Genomic DNA, 25,785 nt, shown 5'->3' with positions numbered 1-25,785 from the left:
ATGTTGCTGCAAATGGCATTATTTCATTCTTTTTTATGGCTGAGTAATCCATTGTATATATATACCACATCTTCTTTATCCGTTCATCTATCGATGGACATTTAGGTTGTTCCCATGTCTTGGCTATTGTAAATAGTGTTGCTATGAACATTGGGGTGCATGTATCTTTTCGAATTAGAGTTTCCGTCTTTTCCGGATATATGCCCAGGAGTGTATTGCTGGATCATATGGTAACTCTATTTTTAGTTTTTTAAGGAACCTCCATACTGTTTTCCATACTGGCTGTACCAATTTACATTCCCACCAACAGTATAGGAGGGTTCTCTTTTCTCCACACCCTCTCCAGCATTTATTATTTGTAGACTTTTTGATCATGGCCTTTCTGACTGGTGTGAGGTGATACCTCACTGTAGTTTTGATTTGCATTTCTCTAATAGTGATGTTGAGCTTCTTTTCATGTGCCTGTTGGCCAATGTATGTCTTTTTTGGAGAAATGTCTATTTAGGTCTTCTGCCCATTTTTTGATTGGGTTGTGTTTTTTGATACTGAGCTATATGAGCTGTTTGTATATTTTGGAAGTAAATACTTTGTTGGTCAAAACATCATTTGCAAATATGTTCTCCCAGTCCATAGGTTTTCTTTCATTTTGTTTATTGTTTCCTTTGCTGTGCAAAAGCTTTTAAGTTTAATTAGGTCCCATTTGCATATTTTTGGTTTTATTTTCATTACTCTAGGAGGTAGATCAAAAAAGACATTGCTGCAATTTATGTCAGAGTGCTGCTTATGTTTTCCTTTAAGAGTTTTATAGTGTCTGGCCTTACGTTTAGGTCTTTAATCCATTTTGAGTTTATTTTTGTATGTGGTGTTAGAGAATGTTCTAATTTCATTCTTTTACATGTAGCTGTCCAGATTTCCCAGCACCACTTATTGAAGAAAATGCCTTTTCCCCATTGTATATTTTTGCCTATATTCTTTGTCCTAGATTAATTGACCATGAGTAGTGTGTGGGTTTATTTCAAGACCTGATCCCCCCTTTAAACTATATACAGTCTGGCCTTGCCTATTCCATAAACATTCTTTCTTTTCTTGTGAACAGGGAACTAACAGTGAGAAAACAGACCACCTACAAATACTTATAGTCAGGGCAGGCTACATATTTTAAAGGGCCCAGGGCAAAATGGAAAAAGCAGGGTCCATTGTTTAGAAATTATTTCAAGATAGCAACAACAGGACACTAACCAAGTATGGTTCAGTTTAACAAGTGAGAGGCGGTCAGGGTATTACAGAAATATGAGTTACCTAGGATGAGGGTTGATCTTACGGTGGCTTCCTAGAAGAGGTGAAAACTGGGCTGACCCTAGAGAATGAGGCTGTCTCCCCTACATGGACCTTCTCCTTTTTTAGACCACAGGGTATTGAGGAGGATCACTTAGTCATTCTGACTTAAATGTCAGTCACCAAGAGTTTTCTGCCACAGTACATTCTAATTATCTACCTCTGGAGTTGTGACACATGCCATGGGGGGCATGGAGAGGTGCTATCCAGACCTCCCTTCAAGGACTTGTTGCCCCAGCTGCTGGAAGTGCTGCTAGTGGGCAGTCTTTAGCCATCAGCTCCTCTGGGGGCAGCCTGTATGCAGTGACCCATCAAAGTGGAGGTATAAAGGCCTGGCCATTGGACATGTCAGGAAACCCTGAAGGGCCGTCTTCATTCCAGAGCCCCCATGGGGTCAGCTAAGGTCATCTGGCCAGTGTTCCAGCTTGATTTCTCCCTCTGCCCTATTTTGTTTCTTCCCTCTCGCTTCTGCAAGTATTGATCCCAAGGGCACCCCTAATAAACATCCCAACACTAAACTCCATCTGGGTGTGTATCCCAGAGAACCAACTTGCAGCATGTATCAGAAAACATTCCAGGACTTGGGGAGGATTTTTATTTGAAAATTACTGGTTACACATATAACATTTTAGAATCACCAAATAAATAAAATACAAAATGGTGGAAACAAGGACTTTGTGGGTGAATGTGGTTACCTTTGGTTTAAAATCCTCAATCTAATGTTTTCTGACCAAAATGAAATTATCTATTAATAACAAAAGAAAACTATTATGTTGAACCGTATGAAACTGCCATTATAAGTTTAAAAAAAAAAGGTTGACTGTTAGCAGTTCCACATGGTTCAATCTAATAGAAAAAATACATTAGCATTTGAAATTTAGAGAACATTATACTTATGAATAACTCATGGGTAAAAGATATAATTGAGTTAAATTAGAAATTAGAAAATACCTAATACTATGGGTATTGATCAGTGCTAAGCACCAAAATTTGTAGGTTGCAGCTAAGGTGGGTCTTAGGAAACAAAAGTACACTTTATGTACTTATATTAGAAAAAGAATTAAGTTGAAAATTAAGTTTCCAGTTTAAGAATTGACCAAAAAAATCTCAAAATAAATGAAAAGTTGAAGGAAAGAAAGAATAATGTAATGAACTAGAAAATGTTTAAAAAACCAGAAAGGATCAATCAAGCCATAAAAAGCAAACATATAAGATATTGTGAATAACTTTATGTCAATCAAGTTCAAAACTCACAGGAGATCCACTCCTAGAGAAATAAAATGTACCAAAAATGACTCTATAGAAATAACTGAATAGTCCTAAAATAATTACCAAAAATTAACCAGACATTGATGGTTGCACAACACTGTAGATGTGATTAATGACATTGAATTGTATGTTTAAAAATGGCTATATGGCAAATTTTATGTTATATATATTTTACCACAATGAAAAAAATTAAAAAATAAGATCTTCAGTCTAAAAGACAATTGATCACACATCTGTCCTTCATTATGAAATCTCCTAGAAGGGCTCCTATTTTGAAAAAGTATATTTTCTCTCCCTTCTCTTTTAGAGCATATAATACTGTCCTTCTGTATTTTAACCCTATATTTTTTTTTTCTGGAGAGGGGATGCCTCTCTTTCATATAATGTCACTTAAACTAAGGTATATTTTTTGTTTTTCCTATTAGTTTTCTCTTACTATTTTAACCAGAGGTCTTTGGGTATGGAACCCAGTTCTGTTAAAGGAAGTGGTGAGACAAAATGGCAACTTCACACACACACTTCAACTAAATAGAATCCTTGATATAATTGGACAGGGGTATATAATTTGGGGAACAGTAAGAAACATCTGTGACAACTTTGTCTTGCACCTTAGAAAATGTGCGCTTTGTCTCTGGAGTCTCTCAAGGCACAAAAACTGAGAGACAGCTTTTATTGGTGGCCTGTACATCTGATCTGGATAAGAAAAAAATAGTATAACATAATAAAAATAATCCTTTTGTAAGAGCTTAGAATCGTTGGGTGAAGTTGGAGAAAATAATCCAAATAAACGAACATCTTGTATGTGTAAATATTTGTTGCTGGTGTAAAGAAAATACAGTATAGCTTATGTAGTGCAAAAGCTATTGGAGAAATGCCTTCGGAATAGACTTGACCTCATGGTAGAATCACGGTGCTGACTCAAAAATTGTTAAGGCTGAGGGCTGTCCATTGGAAGCGTTCATAACCAGATGGTCACTGTGAGTAATATCTGTCTATTTCATTTTGAAGTGCCCCTGAGGGGAAAAAAGACAAAAACAACATGTTTAAAAGTTTTAAAGTCCTCCTCCCTAAGGCAATGCATTTCTAGGTCCACTTCCTTATGTGAAGCAAATTATATCACTACTGGAGCCACAATTTAAAAAACCAGGGATGTATTTATTCTATGGAGGAAGTAGCCCCATTAACATTCTGATTCACAGATATGTTTTATCACTATATTAAATTGATAAGCAGAATCATTTTACTGAAAACCTGGAGATATATTAAAAACAGGGTGACAGAGAGGCTGGGAAATCTAGTGTCTGAAAAGGGTTTCTCATTTTCACACATAAAATGAGCACACCAGATTTGGATGTTAATATCAGGTTGTCATCCCTATATTTTATAAACTCGGACTGACAAGCATTGAAACACTGGCATATATGTATGAAATATGCTGGCATTTAATTTAACTGCAGCAAAGCAGTTATAGGGCCTATAGAAATGTGATCTGTGTATGGTGGGTCACAGGAATGAAAAGAGAATCAAAAGCTTTAACAAAGACTCAACCAAGCAACTTTGAAAAAGAAATGATACCAAATAATAGGACAGGTCTTTGCCAGGCCTTTGAGTTCTTGAATTCTACCAATTTCTAGCTGAACTGGAAGAAATAAAGGTTTTTTGATAAATGTATAATCAGAACATAAAGGAAATGAAATGCTGCCAAGTTTCTCTGTTCCACAATCATCAGTTTTTAGTAGCTGTATTGTATCTCAGTTCCTTGACAGATGTGCAGAACAAAATGAAATAATGTCAAGGTTTGTGAGCTGTTATCTCAAAATGTATTTCTTTGAAAAAGAACTTCAAATGTCATTTTTTTTCCCCCAAAGAAGAATGTGAAATGTTTTGTTTGAGTCTTTTATAACAGAAAATGTACCATCTATCTGAGGCTGACTATTGTCAGTATCTGAGTCGCCTAAACATAGGATTACGGATCTATTTTATAAAAACCTGGGACCAAATACATTTGTGGGTGCTGTCAACAAAGTTATCACGAGAGATAATGGACATCACACATGAAATAGAAAAGCACTGAGACACCTACCTTCATATCAAGTGTACTTTCTTCTTCTCTTGTTGCTTGCATACTTGCTACCCGCCTCCAAACAGCACTGAATATGAAATGCTATATTAAAATGTCCCTTAAGGAGAAAAATAAGAAGTTCTCCAAGAATGCGTGGACCCCACTCGGTGAAATCTGAGGCTATTTCCATTATAATGCAAGAATTTTAAAAAATAAGGCCTTTGGGGGTAGGCTAATTGCATATGATCTCTCTCCTCCATTTTTTAAAGCTAGCCATATTTTGTGTGGTTATCTATTATGTACTCTCTTGGTGAAACTAAAAACAGCCAAAAAACAAATGGAAATACTTTTAACTTTCTACTGCTTGATGGTCCTCCCAAAATCACCTGGTTCCTTTCCCCATAACTCTTCTCAATGCAATTTTTTAAAAGAAAAAAAATTTTTTAATTAATTTATTTTTGGCTGTGTTGGGTCTTCGTTGCTGCGTGCAGGCTTTCTCTAGTTGCGGTGAGCGGGGGCTACTCTTCGTTACAGTGCGTGGGCTTCTTATTGCGGTGGCTTCTCTTGTTATGGAGCACGGGCTCTAGGTGCACGGGCTTCAGTAGTTGTGGCACATAGGCTCAGCAGTTGTGGCTCACGGGCTCTAGAGCGCAGGCTCAGTAGTTGTGGCGCATGGGCTTAGTTGCTCTGCGGCATGTGGGATCTTCCCAGACCAGGGCTTGAACCCGTGTCCCCTGCATTGGCAGGTGGACTCGTAACCACTGCGCCACCAGGGGAGCCCAGAAAATGTTATTACTAGCACCTTTTAACCAAAATGGCCTTTGCTTCATGGTCTGCAATAATTGAAACTGAATACTGAAAATAAGCTTTCTGTGTATAAAAGCCTTGATTTGACCCTTCTCTTTCTCATGGTATAGACTACACTCTGGCTGACAGCGGAAATGAAAGAAGGCATCTTTTTCATAGGGTGGGTTATGAAGAGAGTTGAGATGACTGAACGCTTGTTAGCAGAGTCCTTGTGGATGGGCTGAGCCTGAATGGAGAGGCCCAATCTCACCTCTCTCTCCTGGAACCACTGCTGACCCTGGAAAAATCACTTAAGCTTTCTCCACACTGGCTACCACATTTGTGAAATGAGACAATGACCTACCTCATAGGAACTAAGTGATGGCCACAAACTGCAGGTTTAAAACATGCTGAGCTAAGTGTTGGGTGTGATTATGATGCTGCTCAGAGATGTGGCCCCTTAGTCCACAGAAAGTAGCAGCATCAGTCAGATTGAATGATGAAAACAGAACATCTCAGAGGCCCTTTAGTGAATCCTGTAGTTTTATCTTCAAAGAAGCCCAGTTGAGACACATTTAGCTCAGTGAACATGGTAACCTGGGTGGCAGAAAGGTGGTTAAAAAATTACTTTCTAACCTGTGACTTTGAGAAGTTACCTAGGTTCTTCTGCCTCAGTTTCTCCATCTGAGGGATAATAATGCCAGCTCAGAATGGTTGTGAAGATTAAAAGAGATAACGCCAAAAATATTCAATTCATGGTAAGCAGAACATGAGACCAGTGAGTGGTGGGTTTCTTGGCCCTCTTCCCCTTCTTCTCTTGGGCGTGGTTCATTATAGTTCCTCCAATGTAGATTAAAATAGTCTAGTACTTAAACTCCAGCTTGTAAATAAAACCACCATCATGAACTTAGATCTAAGAGCAACAGAGCAATAAAAGCTCACCTGCGTGGCTAAAAGCCAGCAAGCAGTGCTTCAATATATGTAGAATTCTGGCTCAAGACTGTACGTTCATTCTCCCTGAACTGCATGGCCCTAGTTCAATCCCAGTAACCCTCAAACTCCTCGTCTTGAAAGCAGGTCTAACTTTGTGTACATACTGGCAGGTATATTACCAAAGTAAAAGAGTGCTGTAGAGTTAGAAAGGATTTTTGCTTTTAACTTAACGGAATAATGAATATTCTTTTCCCTTATCCTTTCAGAAATCACCCTAAACAGCAAGGATATTGGGAGATAAAAAATAAGCCCAATCTTTGATGAAATCAGGAGTCATTTGAAATTCCAAGTGACAAAATATCTGGACAGGCTACTGGACAGGCTACATTAAGCAACTGGATCCAGTGGGCTGTGGCATGACAGAGATGGTATGTAAGGGGAACAGATCTCAGCATCATGGGAGAACACAGCTCTCCAACTAAGGGGCAAATGCCAGTGAAGAATCATATAGAATCAGTATCTTTGCCCGAAGCATGTATATTGGTGAGGTCCTAGGAGAAGAGAGATTTTGAAATGCAAGCACCATTGACTGCCCATCTCTGCAGGCTAGGGAGGAATACAGGCTTAAATGAATATGTGTTCTTGATTTCTCTCTCACTCGCTTATTTTTTCTCTCTAGGCCATGTGGAACTTCTGTGTTAAGCACAGAGACTTCCCTTTAGCCTCAAATGATGCCCTAGCCACAACTATCCCACAGATATATGGTCTAAAAAAAACTCAATTCAAAGGTGAGTAGTAGGAATAACAGTAATAAAAAAGTAGTATAGGATCTGTAAAATACACAAAAATGAAGACAAGGAATAAGATGAGCATACGATGGATGAAAAAATACTGAAAAGATGAAAATTGTAAAAAAATATAACACAATACATTCAAACAAAATGTAGTAGAACAATCAACCTGTGGACATCCAAGAGTACAGGAAAACATGGCACAGCAACAATGATGAAACATGAGTTGACAGAGGCCGAAAGTGAAATGGAAGAGAAAAATGAAAAGAAATGATCATTCTAAAAGGCAGCATGAAGATTAGTCACTGCTGAAAAAACAACATGAGACATGGAGGATAGGATTGAGAAAGCAAGGCAAATAACTGTAAATTAATGAAAAATTTAAAAGGATTAAGGAGATAATAGCTTTATAAAATAGACAAAGGACAGCAACATACACATTATAGATAGCTAAAGAGAAGAGTCTAATCAAATAAATTCAAAGATGTAATTCAAGCAAATGCTCAGAAATAAAAGACTTGAATCTAGAGATCAAGAGTGCATGATGTCCTAGGAAAAACTAATGACCTTCAAAATAAGAAAGAATCTTTTAAGAATCCAGGAAAGAAGATCAAGTTTTATCAAATTAGAGATACAGGAGGTAAATATTTCATACAGTTAACCCTTGAGCAACATAGAGGTTAGGGCGCTGATCCTCTGGACAGTCTGTATATAACACTGCAGTCACCCTCCATATCTACAGATCGAACCAACTGTGGATCATGTAGTACTGCAGTACAAATTTTTAAAAAAGTGAATACAAGTTAACCTGTGCAGTTCAAACCTGTACTATTCAAGGGTTAACTATATTTACAATAAGTCAGGGATTCTAACTTCAATGCACCCTCTTTAAGATGATATAGAGCCTTGTTTTCAAACTTTTATTTGTACTGCTGCCCACAGTAGTAAATACATTTAAATTCACATTGAGTACCAGTACAGATTCACTGTCTATATTTATCTATCCTGAAAAGGATATATTTAGGATATATCTATCCTGAAAAGGATATACTGTCTATATCTATCTATCCTATATTCATCTATCCTGAAAAGAATTTAATGAAATATTTACTATTACTAGGAAAGATACATTGCTATTCTTCATCCATTCCATTCTTTTCTATTTCATTTCTTAAAACATGCTGGTCATGACTGACTAAATGGATTTCACAGGCCCACTAAGGACTCACAACCCAAACTTTTAAAAACAGTATACAAAGAACAAACTTTAGTCAACTAGAGATGCAAAAAGTATCATTTAACACAGGTAAGTAAAATAATAGAGGTTTAAGTATTTTTAAAGATTTGAAGGTAAACAGTAGAAGAACCATATAAACAACTAAAATTTGTTGGTAGAATGGAGAAAAGGGAAACATGTCAGTGTTTATAATGTGGAGTCAATAATAAGGAAATAAAGTGTTCCTGTAAGAAATTAAAGCAACACACAAAATAACAAAAATCCAAAAATTACAGACTACAAAATAAAAGGTTTTTAAAAAAAAGAATACTAAAAACTGAAAGCATAACAGAACTAAGATAAAACATACCCCTAAGGGCTAAGATTAAATCTCAGAGCTAAACCTAACTATAATACTTGCCATTGCAGGAGACACATCTACAATCTGATATCAAAAGACAATCAAAGACATATCAGGCAAATGAAAACTGGGGACTTAAAATTTCAGTTTTGAACCAGGTTGGATTCAGGGCCAGAAACATTAAATGAATCAAAGAAAGGCACTTTAGCATTGTATGAAAGAAGAGAAGGTTAGCACTCCCCTTGACAAGGATGGAAGAGGTTCTTGGGCCTGACAACAGCAAATGGTTAAGGCATTGCCACCTGCTTCAGGGCATCTAACCATCATTTTTTGGTAAATTTAAGAAAACTGAAATCATAGCCAGCATCCTTTCTGATCACAACACTATGAGATTAGAAATCAATTACAGAAAAAAAAATGTATAAAACACAAACGTGGAGGCTAAACAATATGTTACTAAACAACCAATGGATCACTGAAGAAATCAAGGAGGAAATCAAAAAATACCTAGAGAAAAATGAAAATGAAAACACAACAAGCCAAAACCTATGGGATGCAGCAAATGCAGTTTGAAGAGGGAAGTTTATTTGAAAAATCTCAAATAAACAACCTAACCTTACACCTAAAGCAACTAGAGAAAGAAGAACAAACAAAACCCAAATTAGTAGAAAGAAATCATAAAGATCAGAGCAGAAATAAATGAAATAGAGACAAAGAAAACCAGAAAAGACCAATGAAAGTAAAAGCTGGTTCTTTGAAAAGATAAAACTGAAAAACCTTTAGCCAGACTCATCAAGAAAAAAAAGGGAGCGGGCTCAAATCAATAAAATTAGAAATGAAAAAGAAGTTACAACTGACACCACAGAAATACAAAGGATCATAAGAGACTACTACAAGCAACTATATGCCAATAAAATGGACAACCTGGAAGAAATGGACAAATTCTCAGAAAGGTACAACCTTCCAAGACTGAACCAGGAAGAAACAGAAAATATGAACAGACCAATCACAAGTACTAAATTGAAGCAGTGATTTAAAAACTTCAAACAAAAAGTCCAGGACCAGATGGCTTCACAAGAGAATTATATCAAACATTTAGAGAAGAGTTAACACCTGTCTTTCTGAAACTCTTCCAAAAAATTGCAGAGGGAGGAACACTGCCAAATTCATTCTATGAGGCCACCACCACCCTGATTCCAAAACCAGACAAAGAATACCACAAAAAAAGAAAATTACAGGCTATATCTCTGATGAACATTGATGCAAAAATCCTCAACAAAATACTAGCCAACAGAATCCAACAACACATTAAAAGGATCATACACCATGATCAAGTGGGATTTATCCCAGGGATGCAAGGATTCTTCAGTATTCGCAAATCAATCAGTGTGATACACCACATTAACAAACTGAGGAATAAGAACCATATGATCATCTCAAGAGATGCAGAAAAAGCTTTTGACAAAATTCAACACCCATTTATGATAAAAACTCTCCAGAAAGTAGGCAGAGAAGGAAACTGCCTTAACATAATAAAGGCCATATATGACAAACCCACAGCTAACAACATACTCAATGGTAAAAAGCTGAAAGCATTCCCTCTAAGATCAGGACAAGACAAGGATGTCCACTCTCACCACTTTTATTCAACATAGTTTTGGAAGTCCTAACCATGGCAATCAGAGAAGAAAAAGAAAGAAAAGGAATCCAAATTGGAAAGAAGTAAAACTGGCACTGTTTGCAGATGACATAATACTATACATACAAAATCCTAAAGATGCCACCAGAAAACTACTAGAACACATCAATGAATTCCTTAACGCAGGATACTAAAGTAACACACAGAAATGTATTGCATTCCTATATACTAACAACAAAAGATCAGAAAGAGAAATTAAGGAAACAACCCCATTACCATTGCATCAAAAAGAATAAAATACCTAGGAATAAACCTACCTAAGGAGACAAAAGACTTGTACTCTGTAAACTATAAGACGCTGATGAAAAAAATCGAAGTTGACACAAACAGATGGAAAGATATACCATATTCTTGGATTGGAAGAATCAATATTGTCAACATGACTATACTACCCAAGGCAATCTACAGATTCAGTGCAATCCCTATCAAATCACCAATGATATTTTTCACAGAACTAGAACCAAAACAATTTTTAATTTGTATGGAAACACAGAAGACCCTGAATAGCCAAAGCAATCCTGAGAAAGAAAAATGGAGCTGGAGGAATCATGTGCCCTGACTTCAGACTATACTACAAAGCTACAGTCATCAAAACAGTATGGTACTGGTGCACAAACAGAAATATAGATCAATGGAACAGGATAGAAAGCCTGGAAATAAATCCACACACCTATAGTTTTGTCAATTAACCTATGAGAAAGGAGGCAAGACTGTACAATGGAGAAAAGACAGTCTCTTTAATTAAGTGGCACTGGGAAAACTGGACAGCTACATGTAAGATAATGAAATTAGAGCATTCTCAAACACCATAAACACAAAAAAATGTAAGCCTATAAAACTCTTAGAGGAAAACATAGGCAGAACTCTGACATAAATTGCAGAAATGTCTTTTTTGATCCACTCGCTAGAGTAATGAAAATAAAAACAAAAATATGCACATGGGACCTAATTAAACTTAAAAGCTTTGCACAGCAAAGGAAACAATAAACAAAATGAAAAGACAACCTACAGACTGGGAGAAAATATTTGCAAATGATGTGATGACCAACAAGGTATTAATTTCCAAAATAAACAATTCATATAGCTCAGTATCAAAAAAAGAAAAAAAACCCAAACAACCCAATCAAAAGTGGGCAGAAGACCTAAATAGACATTTCTCCAAAGAAGACATACAGATGACCATAAAGCATGTGAAAAGATGCTCAACATCACTAATTATCAGAGAAATGCAAATCAAAACTACAATGAGGTATCACCTCACACTGGTCAGAGTGGCTGTCATCAGAAAGCCTAAAACAATAAATGCTGGCAAGGGTGTGGAGGAAAAGGGAACCCTACTACACTACTGGTGGGAATGTAAATTGGTACAACCACTATGGGGAACAGTATGGAAGTTCCTTAAAAAACTAAAAATAGAACTACCATATTATCCAGGAATCCCATTCCTGGGCATATATTTGGAGAAAACCATGGTTCAAAAGGATACATACACCCCAATGTTCATTGCAGCACTATTTACAATAGCCAACACGTGGAAGCAACCTAAATGTCCTTTGACAGGTGAATGGATAAAGAAGACACGGCATATATATACAATGGAATATTACTCAGCCATAAAAAAGAATGAAATAATGCCATCTACAGCAACATGTGTGGACCTAGAGGTTATCATACTAAGTGAAGTAAGTCAGACAGAGAAAGACAAATATCCTGTGATATCACTTATATGTAGAATCTTTAAAAAATGATACAAATGAAGTTATTTACAATACATAAATAGACTCACAGACATAGAAAACAAACTGTTGGTTACCAAAGGGGAAACGGGGGAGGAGGGATAAATCAGGAGTTTGGGATTAACATACGCTCACTACTACATGTAAAATTTTGGGTTGGCCAAAAAAATTCCTTCAGTTTTTAAGTAAAAATAAGACATTTTTCATTTTCTCCAAGAACTTTATTGAACAATGTATTCACCGTTTTGTTCCACTACTTTCTGCCTTTTTTCAGGCAACTTCATAATTCCATCTTCCCAAAACTTTTTGTCTGTTTGAGGAAAGAACTGTTCCAGGTACCTTTTATAGACTTCCAGGGAACTGAAACTTTTTCCATTACGAGAATTTTGTAAAGACCGAAATAAATGGAAATCTGAAGGTGCAATGTCTGGTGAATATAGCAGATGAATCAGAACTTCCCAGCCAAGCTGTAATGGTTTTCACCTGGTCATCAAAAAAACATGCAGTCTTGCATTATCCTGATGGAAGATTATGCATTTTCTGTTGACTAATTCCAGATGCTTTTCGTCGAGTGCTGCTTTCAGTTGGTCTCATTGGGCGCAGTGTTGCAGCAAAACCAGAAATGAGTAAATGGCCTTAGGCACATAGCAGCCAAACAGGCCTGCAAGAGTTAAGCAGTCTTGGTTATTCTTTAGCTGTTACTACTAACAAACACTTGTAGCTAGACTTGTCCTTCACAGAGCTAAACAAAGCCAATTACTCTGTGACTCCATATGAATTATACTCTGCACCTAGCATTCTTCTCCCCCTACACTCCCTTGTAGCACTCTGCATTTCAAAAACAAGGTCATGGCTGATAACTTCAGGGACACGGGACCTGGTTGCTGAGCCACCTGATGCCAGCTTTTGGCCATAAATTTGCAGAAGAAGGAAATGCAAGACCTTCATTAGTTTGAGCCTTATCACCTACCCCAGACCATGGAGTCTTGGCCTATAAAACCTTTCCCTATTCCCCAGGGATGGGGGAGCTGAGTTCTTGAGGTGGTAGCCTGCTGTATCCTCTCTTTGCCTGGTAAAGAATAAAAGCTACTTTTTCTCGTTCTGCTAAAACTGTTCGTATTTCTTTTTGGCATTGGTGAACAGAGAGCCAAGAGTTTGGCATCAGCTGAACTTGTTGGAATTAATCGTTGGATTTCGGAAGGAGCTCATAATAGAGGACTCCCTTCCAATCCCACCATATACACAACATCACCTTCTTTGGATGAAGACCACCGGTGCCTTTGGTGTGGTTGGTGGTGGTTCATTTCAGCTGCCCCGCAATCTCTTCCATTCCACATTACTGTACAGTATCCACTTCTCATCGCCCGTCACAATTTGTTTTAAAACGGAACCTTTTCATTAGTTTCAGTAGAGAATCGCATGTGGAAACATGGTCAAGAAAGTTTTTTGTGCTTAATTTATGTGGAAACTAAACATCAAAGCGATTAACATAACCAAGCTGGTGCAAATGATTTTCAGTGCTTGATTTGGATATTTGAGTATGTCATCTATCTCCTGCATGGTATAACATTGATTGTTCTCAATTAATGTCTTGATTTGATCGCTGTCAACTTCAACTGGTCTACCCAACCGTGGAGCATTGTCCAGCGAGAAATCTCCAGCACGAAACTTTGCAAACCACTTTTGACACATTCAATCAGTCACAGCACCTTCTCCATACACTGCACAAATCTTTTTTTGCATTTCAATTGTGCTTTTACCTTTCTTGAAATAATAAAGCATAATATGCCGAAAATGTTGCTTTTTTCTCCCATCTTCAATATTAAAATGGCTACACAAAAATTCACCAATTTTAAGTTATTTTTTTAAATACACACTGATATGACAGCTGTCACAATCTAACAAAATTGTTTTGAATGAAGTTAAAGACAACTAAGCACTACTAGAGCTGACTTATGGAAAAAACTGAATGAACGTTTTGGCCAACCCAATAGATAACCAACAAGGACCTACTGAATAGCACAGGGAAATCTACTCAATATTCTGTGATAACCTATATGAGAGAAGAATCTGAAAAAGAATGAATATATGTATATGTATAACTGAATCACTTTGCTGTGCACCTGAAAGTAATACAGCATTGTAAATCAACTATACTCCAATAAAATTTAAAACAAAACAAAAAAAGAAAGGTACTTTAAAGTAGTAGAAAATGTAATTCATAGTGAAAACCTAAGTCATGAATATCTAGGGACTGAAAAATTATAGCACTGAAATTATCAAAACAAAAATTATAAGAACTATAAAATGAAACTTGGTACAGTATGAGACTAATTCACTTCTCTAGGTCCAAGTCACATCAAATGGATCAAAATAAATAAGAATAGAGAAAACCTAAATAATGTAATTAATAAAATCACTATAATTAAAAATTAAACTCTATACCTTCAATAGCCAATAGTCCATCTTTTTAAATGCCCAAAGAACATTCACAAAAATTACCTATATACTAGAACTTAAAGTATTATTAAACACTCTTTCTGGGTGGAAATGGTACAGAGAACTTTTTTTTTTTTTATCATAAGGCAATGAAATGAGTAAAATAGAAAACATAAAAAAATCCTCTATCCACAGGAAATTTTAAAGATCTCTTTCTCAAATAATTCTTAGGCCAAAGAGAAAATGACAACCAAAATCGCAGAATCTATAAATAAAAACGTAACTATGATGAAAGCACTACACACCAGAACCTATGGGATATAGCTAGAACAGTATTCAGAGAAAAGTTCACAGCCTTAAAATATTTATATTAATAAATAAGAAAGAAAACAAATGTATTCAAGAAGTAAGAAGAAACAACAAAATAAACCGAAGGAAGGAATGATTAAAGATAAAACACAGAAAGTGATAAATAATCAAAAAGAATACAAGTAGTAAGTGAATGTGAGAGTTCCTTCTTTGGGGGAAAAAAACATAAAACTGTAACAGTTCATTAGAAGGGAAAATGAGGAGTAGGGAATGGAGAGAGCATAAATACTATGTAGCCATTAAAAAGAATGAGGTAACTATATGAATATAATCTGAGATATAACATTAAATGAAAAAAGCAAGGAACAGCTATCATTTGCGCTTAAAAACAAGGAAGGCCACGTATGCACAAGTTCTTACTGATGCACAGAACATGTCAACAGAACAGTCAACAATTGTGCTGGGGGAGGAGCTGTGTGATGACAGGATCTCAGAGTGACTTATTCATAAATTTTAAAAACCTATTTAAAAAAGTAAAGTTTTTACATAAAAATGGAATCTAGGGAGGGGCAAGATGGCGGAAGAGTAAGATGCGGAGATCACCTTCCTTCCCACAGATACCGTAGAAGTACATCTACACGTGGAACTGCTCCTACAGAACACCCACTGAATGCTGGCAGAAGACATCAGACCTCCCAAAAGGCAAGAAAATCGCCACGTACTTGGGTAGGGTAAAAGAAAAAAGAAATAACGGAGACAAAAGAATAGGGACGGGACCTGCGCCAGTGGGAGGGAGCCGTGAAGGAGGAAAGGTTTCCAGGCACTAGGAAGCCCCTTTGCGGGCAGAGACTGCGGGTGGCAGAGGGGGGAAGCTTCGGAGCCGCGGAGGAGAGCGCAGCCACAGGGGTGCGGAGGGCAAAGCGGAGAGACTACCGCACAGAGGCTCGGCGCCAACCAGCACTCACCAGCCCGAGAGGCTTGTCTGCTCACTCGCCGGGGCGGGCAGGGGCTGGGAGCTGAAGCTCGGGCTTTGGTGCTAGACGGGAGGGAGTCTGGGAAAAAGTCTGCAGCTGCCGAAGAGGCAAGAGACTTTTTCTTGCCTCTTTGTTTCGCGGCGCGCAAGGAGAGGGGATTCAGAGCGCTGCCTAAACGAAATCCAGAGACGGGTGCGAGCCGCGCGGCTATCAGCGCGGATCCCACAGCAACAGGGGCGCAGAGGGAAAAACGGAGAGATTCCCGCACAGAGGCTCAGCGCCGAGCAGCGCTCACCAGCCCGAGAGGCTTGTCTGCTCACCCGCTGGGGCAGGCGGGGCTGGGAGCTGAGGTGCGGGCTTTGGTCGGATCGCAGGGAGAGGACTGGGGTTGGCGGCGTGAACACAGCCTGAAGGGGTTGGCGTGCCGCGGCGAGCAGGGAGGGAGCTGGAGAGGAGGTCTGCAGCTGCCGAAGAGGCAAGAGACTTTTTCTTGCCTCTTTGTTTCGCGGCGCGCAAGGAGAGGGGATTCAGAGCGCCGCCTAGACGAACTCCAGAGGCGGGCGCGAGCCCCGGCTAACAGCGCGGACCCCAGAGACGGGCGCGAGCCGTGGCCATCAGCGCGGATCCCAGAGACTGGTAGGAAACGCTAAGGCTGCTGCTGCCGCCACCAAGAAGCCTGTGTGCGAGCCCAGGTCACTCTCCACACCGCCCCTCCCGGGAGCCGGTGCAGCCCGCCACTGCCAGGCTCCCGTGATCCGGGGACAACTTCCCCGGGAGAACACACGGCGCGCCTCAGGCTGCTGCAACGTCACGAAGCCTCTGACGCCGCAGGCTCGCCCCGCCTCCTCCGTACCGCTCCCTCCCCCCACCTGAGTGAGCCAGAGCCCCCGAAGCAACTGCTCCTTTAACCCCGTCCTGTCTGGGCGGGGAACAGACGCCCTCAGGCGACCTACATGCAGAGGCGGGTCCAAATCCAAAGCTGAACCCCAGGAGCTGTGCGAACAGAGAAGAGAAGGGGAAATCTCTCCCAGCAGCCTCAGGAGCAGTGGATTAAAACGCCACAAACAACTTGATGTGCCTGCATCTGTTGAATACCTGAATAGACAACGAATCATCCCAAATTCAGGAGGTGGACTTTGGGAGCAGGATATATTAATTTTTCCCCTTTTCCTTTTTTTGTGAGTGTATATGTATATGCTTCTGGGTGAGATTTTGTCTGTATAGCTTTGCTTTATAATAGCTTTATTTTACTTCACTATATTATAGCCTCTTTCTTTCTTTCTTTCTATTTTTTCTCCCTTTTACTCTGAGCTGTGTGGACGAAAGGCTCTTGGTGCTCCAGCCAGGCATCACGGCCGTGCCTCGAGGTGGGAGAGCCAACTTCAGGACACTGGTCCACAAGAGACCTCCCAGCTCCACGTAATACCAAACGGCAAAAATCTCTCAGAGATCTCCATCTCAACATCAAGACCCAGCTTCACTCAACGACCAGCAAGCTACAGGGCTGGACACCCTATGCCAAACAACTAGCAAGACAGGAACACAGCCCCATCCATTAGCAGGGAGGCTGCCTAAAATCATAAGGCCACAGACACCCCAAAACACACCACCAGACGTAGACGTGCCCACCAGAAAGACAAGATTCAACCTCATCCACCAGAACACAGGCAATAGTCCCCTCCACCAGGAAGCCTACACAACCCACTGAACCAACCTTACCCACTGGGGACAGATACCAAAAACAACGGGAACTACGAACCTGCAGCCTGTGAAAAGGAGACCCCAAACACAGTAAGATAAGCAAAATGAGACGACAGAAAAACACACAGCAGATGAAGGAGCAGGGTCAAAACACACCAGACCTAACAAATGAAGAGGAAATAGGTAGTCTACCTGAAAAAGAATTCAGAATAATGATAGTAAGGATGATCCAAAATCTTGGAAATAGAATAGACAAAATGCAAGAAACATTTAACAAGGACGTAGAAGAACTAAAGAGGAACCAAGCAACGATGAAAAACACAATAAATGAAATTAAAAATACTCTAGATGGGATCAGTGGCAGAATAACTGAGGCAGAAGAAAGGATAAGTGACCTGGAAGATAAAATGGTGGAAATAACTACTGCAGAGCAGGATAAAGAAAAAAGAATGAAAAGAACTGAGGACAGTCTCAGAGACCTCTGGGACAACATTAAACGCACCAACATTCGAATTGTAGGGGTCCCAGAAGAAGAAGAGAAAAAGAAAGGGACTGAGAAAATATTTGAAGAGATTATAGTTGAAAACTTCCCTAATATGGGAAAGGAAATAGTTAATCAAGTCCAGGAAGCACAGAGAGTCCCATACAGGATAAACCCAAGGAGAAACACGCCAAGACACATATTAATCAAACTGTCAAAAATTAAATATAAAGAAAACATATTAAAAGCAGCAAGGGAAAAACAACAAATAACACACAAGGGAATCCCCATAAGGTTAACATCTGATCTTTCAGCAGAAACTCTGCAAGCCAGAAGGGAGTGGCAGGATATACTTAAAGTGATGAAGGAGAAAAACCTACAACCAAGGTTACTCTACCCAGCAAGGATCTCATTCAGATGTGATGGAGAAATTAAAACCTTTACAGACAAGCAAAAGCTGAGAGAGTTCAGCACCACCAAACCAGCTTTACAACAAATGCTAAAGGAACTTCTCTAGGCAAGAAACACAAGAGAAGGAAAACACCTACAATAACAAACCCAAAACATTTAAGAAAATGGGAATGGGAACATACATATCGATAATTACCTTGAATGTAAATGGGTTAAATGCTCCCACCAAAAGACACAGACTGGCTGAATGGATACAAAAACAAGACCCATATATATGCTGTCTACAAGAGACCCACTTCAGACCTAGAGACACATACAGACTGAAAGTGAGGGGATGGAAAAAGATATTCCATGCAAATGGAAATCAAAAGAAAGCTGGAGTAGCAATTCTCATATCAGACAAAATAGACTTTAAAATAAAGAATATTATAAGAGACAAAGAAGGACACTATATAATGATCAAGGGATCGATCCAAGAGGAAGGTATAACAATTGTAAATATTTATGCACCCAACATAGGAGCACCTCAATACATAAGGCAAATACTAACAGCCATAAAAGGGGAAATCGACAGCAACACAATCATAGTAGGGGACTTTAACACCCCACTTTCACCAATGGACAGATCATCCAAAATGAAAATAAATAAGGAAACACAAGCTTTAAATGATACATTAAACAAGATGGACTTAATTGATATTTATAGGACATTCCACCCAAAAACAACAGAATACACATTTTTCTCAAGTGCGCATGGAACATTCTCCAGGATAGATCATATCTTGGGTCACAAATCAAGCCTTGGTAAATTTAAGAAAACTGAAATCGTATCAAGTATCTTTTCCGACCACAACGCTATGAGACTAGATATCAACTACAGGAAAAGATCTGTAAAAAATACAAACACATGGAGGCTACACAATACACTACTTAATAACGATGTGATCACTGAAGAAATCAAAGGGGAAATCAAAAAATACCTAGAAACAAATGACAATGGAGATACGACGACCCAAAACCTATGGGACGCAGCAAAAGCAGTGCTAAGAGGGAAGTTTATAGCAATACAAGCCTACCTCAAGAAACAGGAAACATCTCGAATAAACAACCTAACCTTGCACCTAAAGCAATTAGAGAAAGAAGAACAAAAAAACCCCAAAGCTAGCAGAAGGAAAGAAATCATAAAGATCAGGTCAGAAATAAATGAAAAAGAAATGAAGGAAACAATAGCAAAAATCAATAAAACTAAAAGCTGGTTCTTTGAGAAGATAAACAAAATTGAGAAACCATTAGCCAGACTCATCAAAAGAAAAAGGGAGAAGACTCAAATCAATAGAATTAGAAATGAAAAAGGAGAAGTAACCACTGACACTGCAGAAATACAAAAGATCATGAGAGATTACTACAAGCAACTCTACGCCAATAAAATGGACAACCTGGAAGAAATGGACAGATTCTTAGAAATGCACAAACTGCCGAGACTGAACCAGGAAGAAATAGAAAATATGAACAGACCAATCACAAGCACTGAAATTGAAACTGTGATTAAAAACCTTCCAACAAACAAAAGCCCAGGACCAGATGGCTTCACAGGTGAATTCTATCAAACATTTAGAGAAGAGCTAACACCTATCCTGCTCAAACTCTTCCAAAATATAGCAGAGGGAGGAACACTCCCAAACTCATTCTATGAGGCCACCATCACCCTGATACCAAAACCAGACAAAGATGTCCCAAAGAAAGAAAACTACAGGCCAATATCACTGATGAACATAGATGCAAAAATCCTCAACAAAATACTAGCAAACAGAATCCAACAGCACATTAAAAGGATCATACACCATGATCAAGTGGGGTTTATCCCAGGAATGCAAGGATTCTTCAATATACGTAAATCAATCAATGTGATACACCATATTAACAAATTGAAGGAGAAAAACCATATGATCATCTCAATAGATGCAGAGAAAGCTTTCGACAAAATTCATCACCCATTTATGATAAAAGCCCTGCAGAAAGTAGGCATAGAGGGAACTTTCCTCAACATAATAAAGGCCATATATGACAAACCCACAGCCAACATTGTCCTCAATGGTGAAAAACTGAAACCATTTCCACTAAGATCAGGAACAAGACAAGGTTGCCCACTCTCACCACTATTATTCAACATAGTTTTGGAAGTGTTAGCCACAGCAATCAGAGAAGACAAAGAAATAAAAGGAATGCAAATCGGAAAAGAAGAAGTAAAGCTGTCACTGTTTGCAGATGACATGATACTATACATAGAGAATCCTAAAGATGCTACCAGAAAACTCCTAGAGCTAATCGATGAATTTGGTAAAGTAGCAGGATACAAAATTAATGCACAGAAATCTCTTGCATTTCTATACACTAATGACGAAGAATCTGAAAGTGAAATTAAGAAAACACTCCCGTTTACCATTGCAACAAAAAGAATAAAATATCTAGGAATAAACCTACCTAAGGAGACAAAAGACCTGTATGCAGAAAAGTATAAGACACTGATGAAAGAAATTAAAGATGATACAAATAGATGGAAAGATATACCATGTTCCTGGATTGGAAGAATCAACATTGTGAAAATGACTCTACTACCCAAAGCAATCTACAGATTCAATGCAATCCCTATCAAACTACCACTGGCATTTTTCACAGAACTAGAACAAAAAATTTCACAATTTGTATGGAAACACAAAAGACCCCGAATAGCCAAAGCAATCTTGAGAACGAAAAATGGAGCTGGGGGAATCAGGCTCCCTGACTTCAGACTATATTACAAAGCTACAGTAATCAAGACAGTTTGGTACTGGCACAAAAACAGAAATATAGATCAATGGAACAGGATAGAAAGCCCAGAGATAAACCCACGCACATATGGTCACCTTATCTTTGATAAAGGAGGCAAGCATATACAGTGGAGAAAAGACAGCCTCTTCAATAAGTGGTGCTGGGAAAATTGGACAGATACATGTAAAAGTATGAAATTAGAACACTCCCTGACACCATGCACAAAAATAAACTCCAAATGGATTAAAGACCTAAGTGTAAGACCAGACACTATCAAACTCTTAGAGGAAAACATAGGCAGAACACTCTATGACATACATCACAGCAAGATTCTTTTTGACCCAGCTCCCAGAGAAATGGAAATAAGAACACAAATAAACAAATGGGACCTAATGAAACTTAAAAGCTTTTGCACAGCAAAGGAAACCGTAAACAAGACCAAAAGACAACCATCAGAATGGGAGAAAATATTTGCAAATGAAGCAACTGACAAAGGATTAATCTCCAGGATTTACAAGCAGCTCATGCAGCTCAATAACAAAAAAATGAACAACCCAATCCAAAAATGGGCAGAAGACCTAAATAGACATTTCTCCAAAGAAGATATACAGATGGCCTACAGACACATGAAAGAATGCTCAACATCATTAATCATTAGAGAAATGCAAATGAAAACTACAATGAGATATCATCTCACACCGGTCAGAATGGCCATCATCAAAAAATCTAGAAACAATAAATGCTGGAGAGGGTGTGGAGGAAAGGGAACCCTCTTGCACTGTTGGTGGGAATGTAAATTGATACAGCCACTATGGAGAACAGTATGGAGGTTCCTTAAAAAACTACAAATAGAACTACCATACGACCCAGCAATCCCACTACTGGGCATATACCCTGAGAAAACCATAGTTCAAAAAGAGTCATGTACCAAAATGTTCATTGCAGCTCTATTTACAATAGCCAGGACATGGAAGCAACCTAAATGTCCATCGACAGATGAATGGATAAAGAAGATGTGGCACATATATACAATGGAATATTACTCAGCCATAAAAAGAAATGAAATGGAGGTATTTGTAATGAGGTGGATGGAGTTAGAGTCTGTCATACAGAGTGAAGTAAGTCAGAAAGAGAAAAACAAATACAGTATGCTAACACATATATACGGAATCTAAGGGAAAAAAAAGCCATGAAGAACCTAGTGGCAAGACGGGAATAAAGACACAGACCTACTAGAGAATGGACTTGAGGATATGGGGAGGGAGTGGGGTGAGATGTGACAGGGTGAGAGAGTGTCATGGACATATATACACTACCAAATGTAAAATAGATAGCTAGTGGGAAGCAGCCGCATAGCACAGGGAGATCAGCTCGGTGCTTTGTGACCACCTAGAGGGGTGGGATGGGGAGGGTGGGAGGGAGGGAGATGCAAGAGGGAAGAGATATGGGAACATATTGTATATGTATAACTGATTAACTTTGTTATAAAGCAGAAGCTAATAAAAAAAAAAATGGAATCTAAAAAAAAAAAGTGGTTCTGATGAACCTAGGGGCAGGACAGGAATAAAGACACAGATGTAGAGAATGGACTTGAGGACACGGGGAGGGGGAAGGGTAAGCTGGGACGAAGTAAGAGTGGCATGGACATATATACACTACCAAATGTAAAATAGCTAGCTAGTGGGAAGCAGCTGCATCACACGGGGAGATCAGCTCAGTGCTTTGTGACCACCTAGAGGGGTGGCATAGGGAGGGTTAGAGGGAGACGCAAGAGGGAGGAGATATGGGGATATATGTATACATATAGCTGATTCACTTTGTTATACAGCAGAAAACACATTGTAAAGCAATTATACTCTAATAAAGATAAAAAAACCCCCAACTCTAATAATGTAGACTCATAAATATAGTGTATAAGTTATAAAATATTTTTATACTTTTCATCTTAAGATCACAAGTGTAAATTAGTAACTAGATATTTTAAATTGTACTCACTATTCTAATATGCCAAATTCTCTTAAACATGACAAATGTATGAAATAAAAAATGTACAAAGATTAAAAAAAAGTAAAGTTTTTGAATTTTGTAGCATTAGATGTATCATTTGTTTAAAAACTGATTATTAAAAATAATACATTTGAATTATTTAGAATCTCTAAAGCTACTTAAAAGAACTGTGGATGCATTTTTTTATTATTATTGGGAGGGAAGGGTTTAATCTATAGCCTTTTAAAAAATGATCCTATTTTATACTGTAAAACGCTCTATATTCTCAAAGCACTTAGGCATCTGCTATCTCATCTGATCCCTGGAATAAGTGTGAAGAAGCCGGGCAGCGCTGTAATCCCTGCACTGCATACAGGTGAGGACCCTGAGGCTCAGAGACCTTGGGGGACACAAGGCCACACGGCTGCTAAGTGCCTCCTGCACCTATTCAAACTGGTCCAGGCTCCTAGGATATTAGGATTTCATAACTTTTGGGTTGTATCTAGTGATGTCATGAGTAGATAGAATGACACCTCTGTTACACACTGGGAACAAAGAAACTTCCAAAGAACCTCAATCATGTCTGCTTCATCGCAGAAGAAAGTGAATGACAGGCATTCATCCTTTGTTATGGGCTGAGTCCTGTCACCTTCTATTTTATATGTTGAAGTCCTAATCCCCAGTACCTCAGAACGTGACTGTATTTAGAGACAGGATCTTTAAAGAGGCGAATAAGTTAAAATGAAGTCATATAGGTGGGCCCTAATCTGACTGGTGTCCTTATAAAAAGAGATTAGGACACAGGCACACAGAGGGATGACCATGCAAAGACACAGAGAAGACAGCATCTCCAAGCCAAGGAGAGAGGCCTCAGAGGAAAACAACCCTACCAACACTTTAACTTCAGACTTCCAACCTCCAGAGCTGTGAGGAAATAAATGTCTATTGTTTAAGTCGCATACTACGTGGTCCTCGTATGGCAGCCCCAGCAAACCAACGCACCATTCAGCTTTATGTATCTAAAAAGTACTTTCTCTACAATTTCATGGATCATCTAAAAGGGTCAATCAGACAGTGATTCAGCTTGCCTGCACCAGCGTTTTCAGAGAAGCAACTATGTGGTCAAGAAAACGTGACTTGGAAGCACCTCTCCCCAGATGTTTTCTTTTCAAATGAATGAATTCTGTTCTGTTAGAGTGAAAAGCTTGTTGCCTTAGGCTAGTCCTCCCTGTGTTACAACTCTGAACAACGCATTGATATCTGATGCCTGCACGTTTAAAAAGTTGACAATCTGACAGGTTGTTCTCCTAAGAGGACTGAGCATATGTAGAAATAATGTCAAGAGGATATTCAACTAGGATGGGAATCAAGATACGTATTTCCTTATGTCTTTCTGTAGAGGTGACCTGAGCCAGTGGCAGGACTGAAATCCAAGAGTGATGTTCTGCCACCCTGTGAACTTGGGTGACTGGCCCCTCCTTGGCTACCACATGAAAGGAGCAGCGTTCTCAGGCTCGACACAGAGCAGAGTACCTAGGGTGGAGCTCAGCCTCCCCCACCAATTCACCCCCTGCGCTCCCTGGACCTGTGACCTTAGGTGAGCCCTGGACCCAGTCTCCTCATCCATGACGGGGGATAAAAAAGGACCGTGATGAGGATTAAGTGCAATCATACATGCGAGAAGTATGTAAAATAAATTATAAAGAACTACACAAATGTAACTTAACACTAATCTTGTTTAAAGTAGGTGCAGGATTACTAGACCAGGAATCACAAGATTTCTAATTCTATGACCTATCCCTGCTTTTGTATTTATGTTACAGTTGATTTAAAACATATACTGAAAGAACAGATTTCAAATTGTGTATCTGCTGCAAGCTAGCTTAACACTAGTTATATATAGAAGACCACCTTCCTTCTAAGGGGGCCTTAGTTTCCTTACCTGTAAAATGAGGATGTTGAACCCTATTATCTTATGAGACTTTTTAAATGAAGACTTTGACACATAGGTGGGGACATCTCTCTTTGATGTGAAATGCCTAAGGTCAAAAGACCAAAAGGGTTTGGGAGATTCCTGGCCATTTTGTGACTAGGTTATACAGGGAATCTCAAATTATTTTCAGATCTTCAGAAGGAAGGTCTCACTCTAGTAAATGAAAGTGCTCTGTGAATTTCAGGCATAAAAAAATATAGGGCTCCAAGGGCAGCTTCTGTACGTTTGCATACAATATAAGTACTTATGAAAAGTTCAGAACACACACTTCATCATCCCTAAACCTAGATATGAACTCCAACTCTGCCCATTCTCCAGCCAGCTCTGTGACCCTGGGCCATTTCCTACTCTATGAACAGTGGAAGGTACTGTTCTTCATTTCTAAGGAGGAGGAATGAGATTAAACAGTGACAGAGGGAACTTAGGCTACATTTTAGATAAACCTTTCTAAAGAAGTACTTAGATACTGGGACATGTTTTCTTTAAGTGATAGAT

At 38.8% G+C, this 25,785-nt stretch overlaps 1 protein-coding gene and 1 non-coding gene across 2 annotated transcripts in view; one reads left to right on the top strand and one right to left on the bottom strand.

Moving 5' to 3' along the window:
- Positions 1-3,123: 3,123 nt before the first annotated feature.
- The window catches only part of LOC132352444 (ATP-binding cassette sub-family C member 4-like), a 127,709-nt gene continuing 105,047 nt past the window's right edge, over positions 3,124-25,785 (bottom strand). Inside the window, 1 exon segment of the mRNA XM_059902907.1 lies at positions 3,124-3,617. Within this exon segment, the coding sequence (XP_059758890.1) occupies positions 3,597-3,617 (21 nt within the window). The 3' untranslated portion in view covers positions 3,124-3,596.
- LOC132352805 (U6atac minor spliceosomal RNA) lies at positions 8,961-9,085 on the top strand. The gene has a single exon (XR_009498886.1). It is a non-coding gene; the product is annotated as a U6atac minor spliceosomal RNA (small nuclear RNA).

This window comes from Balaenoptera ricei, chromosome 18 (assembly GCF_028023285.1).
Source record: "Balaenoptera ricei isolate mBalRic1 chromosome 18, mBalRic1.hap2, whole genome shotgun sequence".
NCBI lineage: Eukaryota > Metazoa > Chordata > Mammalia > Artiodactyla > Balaenopteridae > Balaenoptera > Balaenoptera ricei.
The sequence above is the reverse complement of the archived record's forward strand: the minus strand, read 5'-3'. Positions and strand labels throughout refer to the sequence as shown.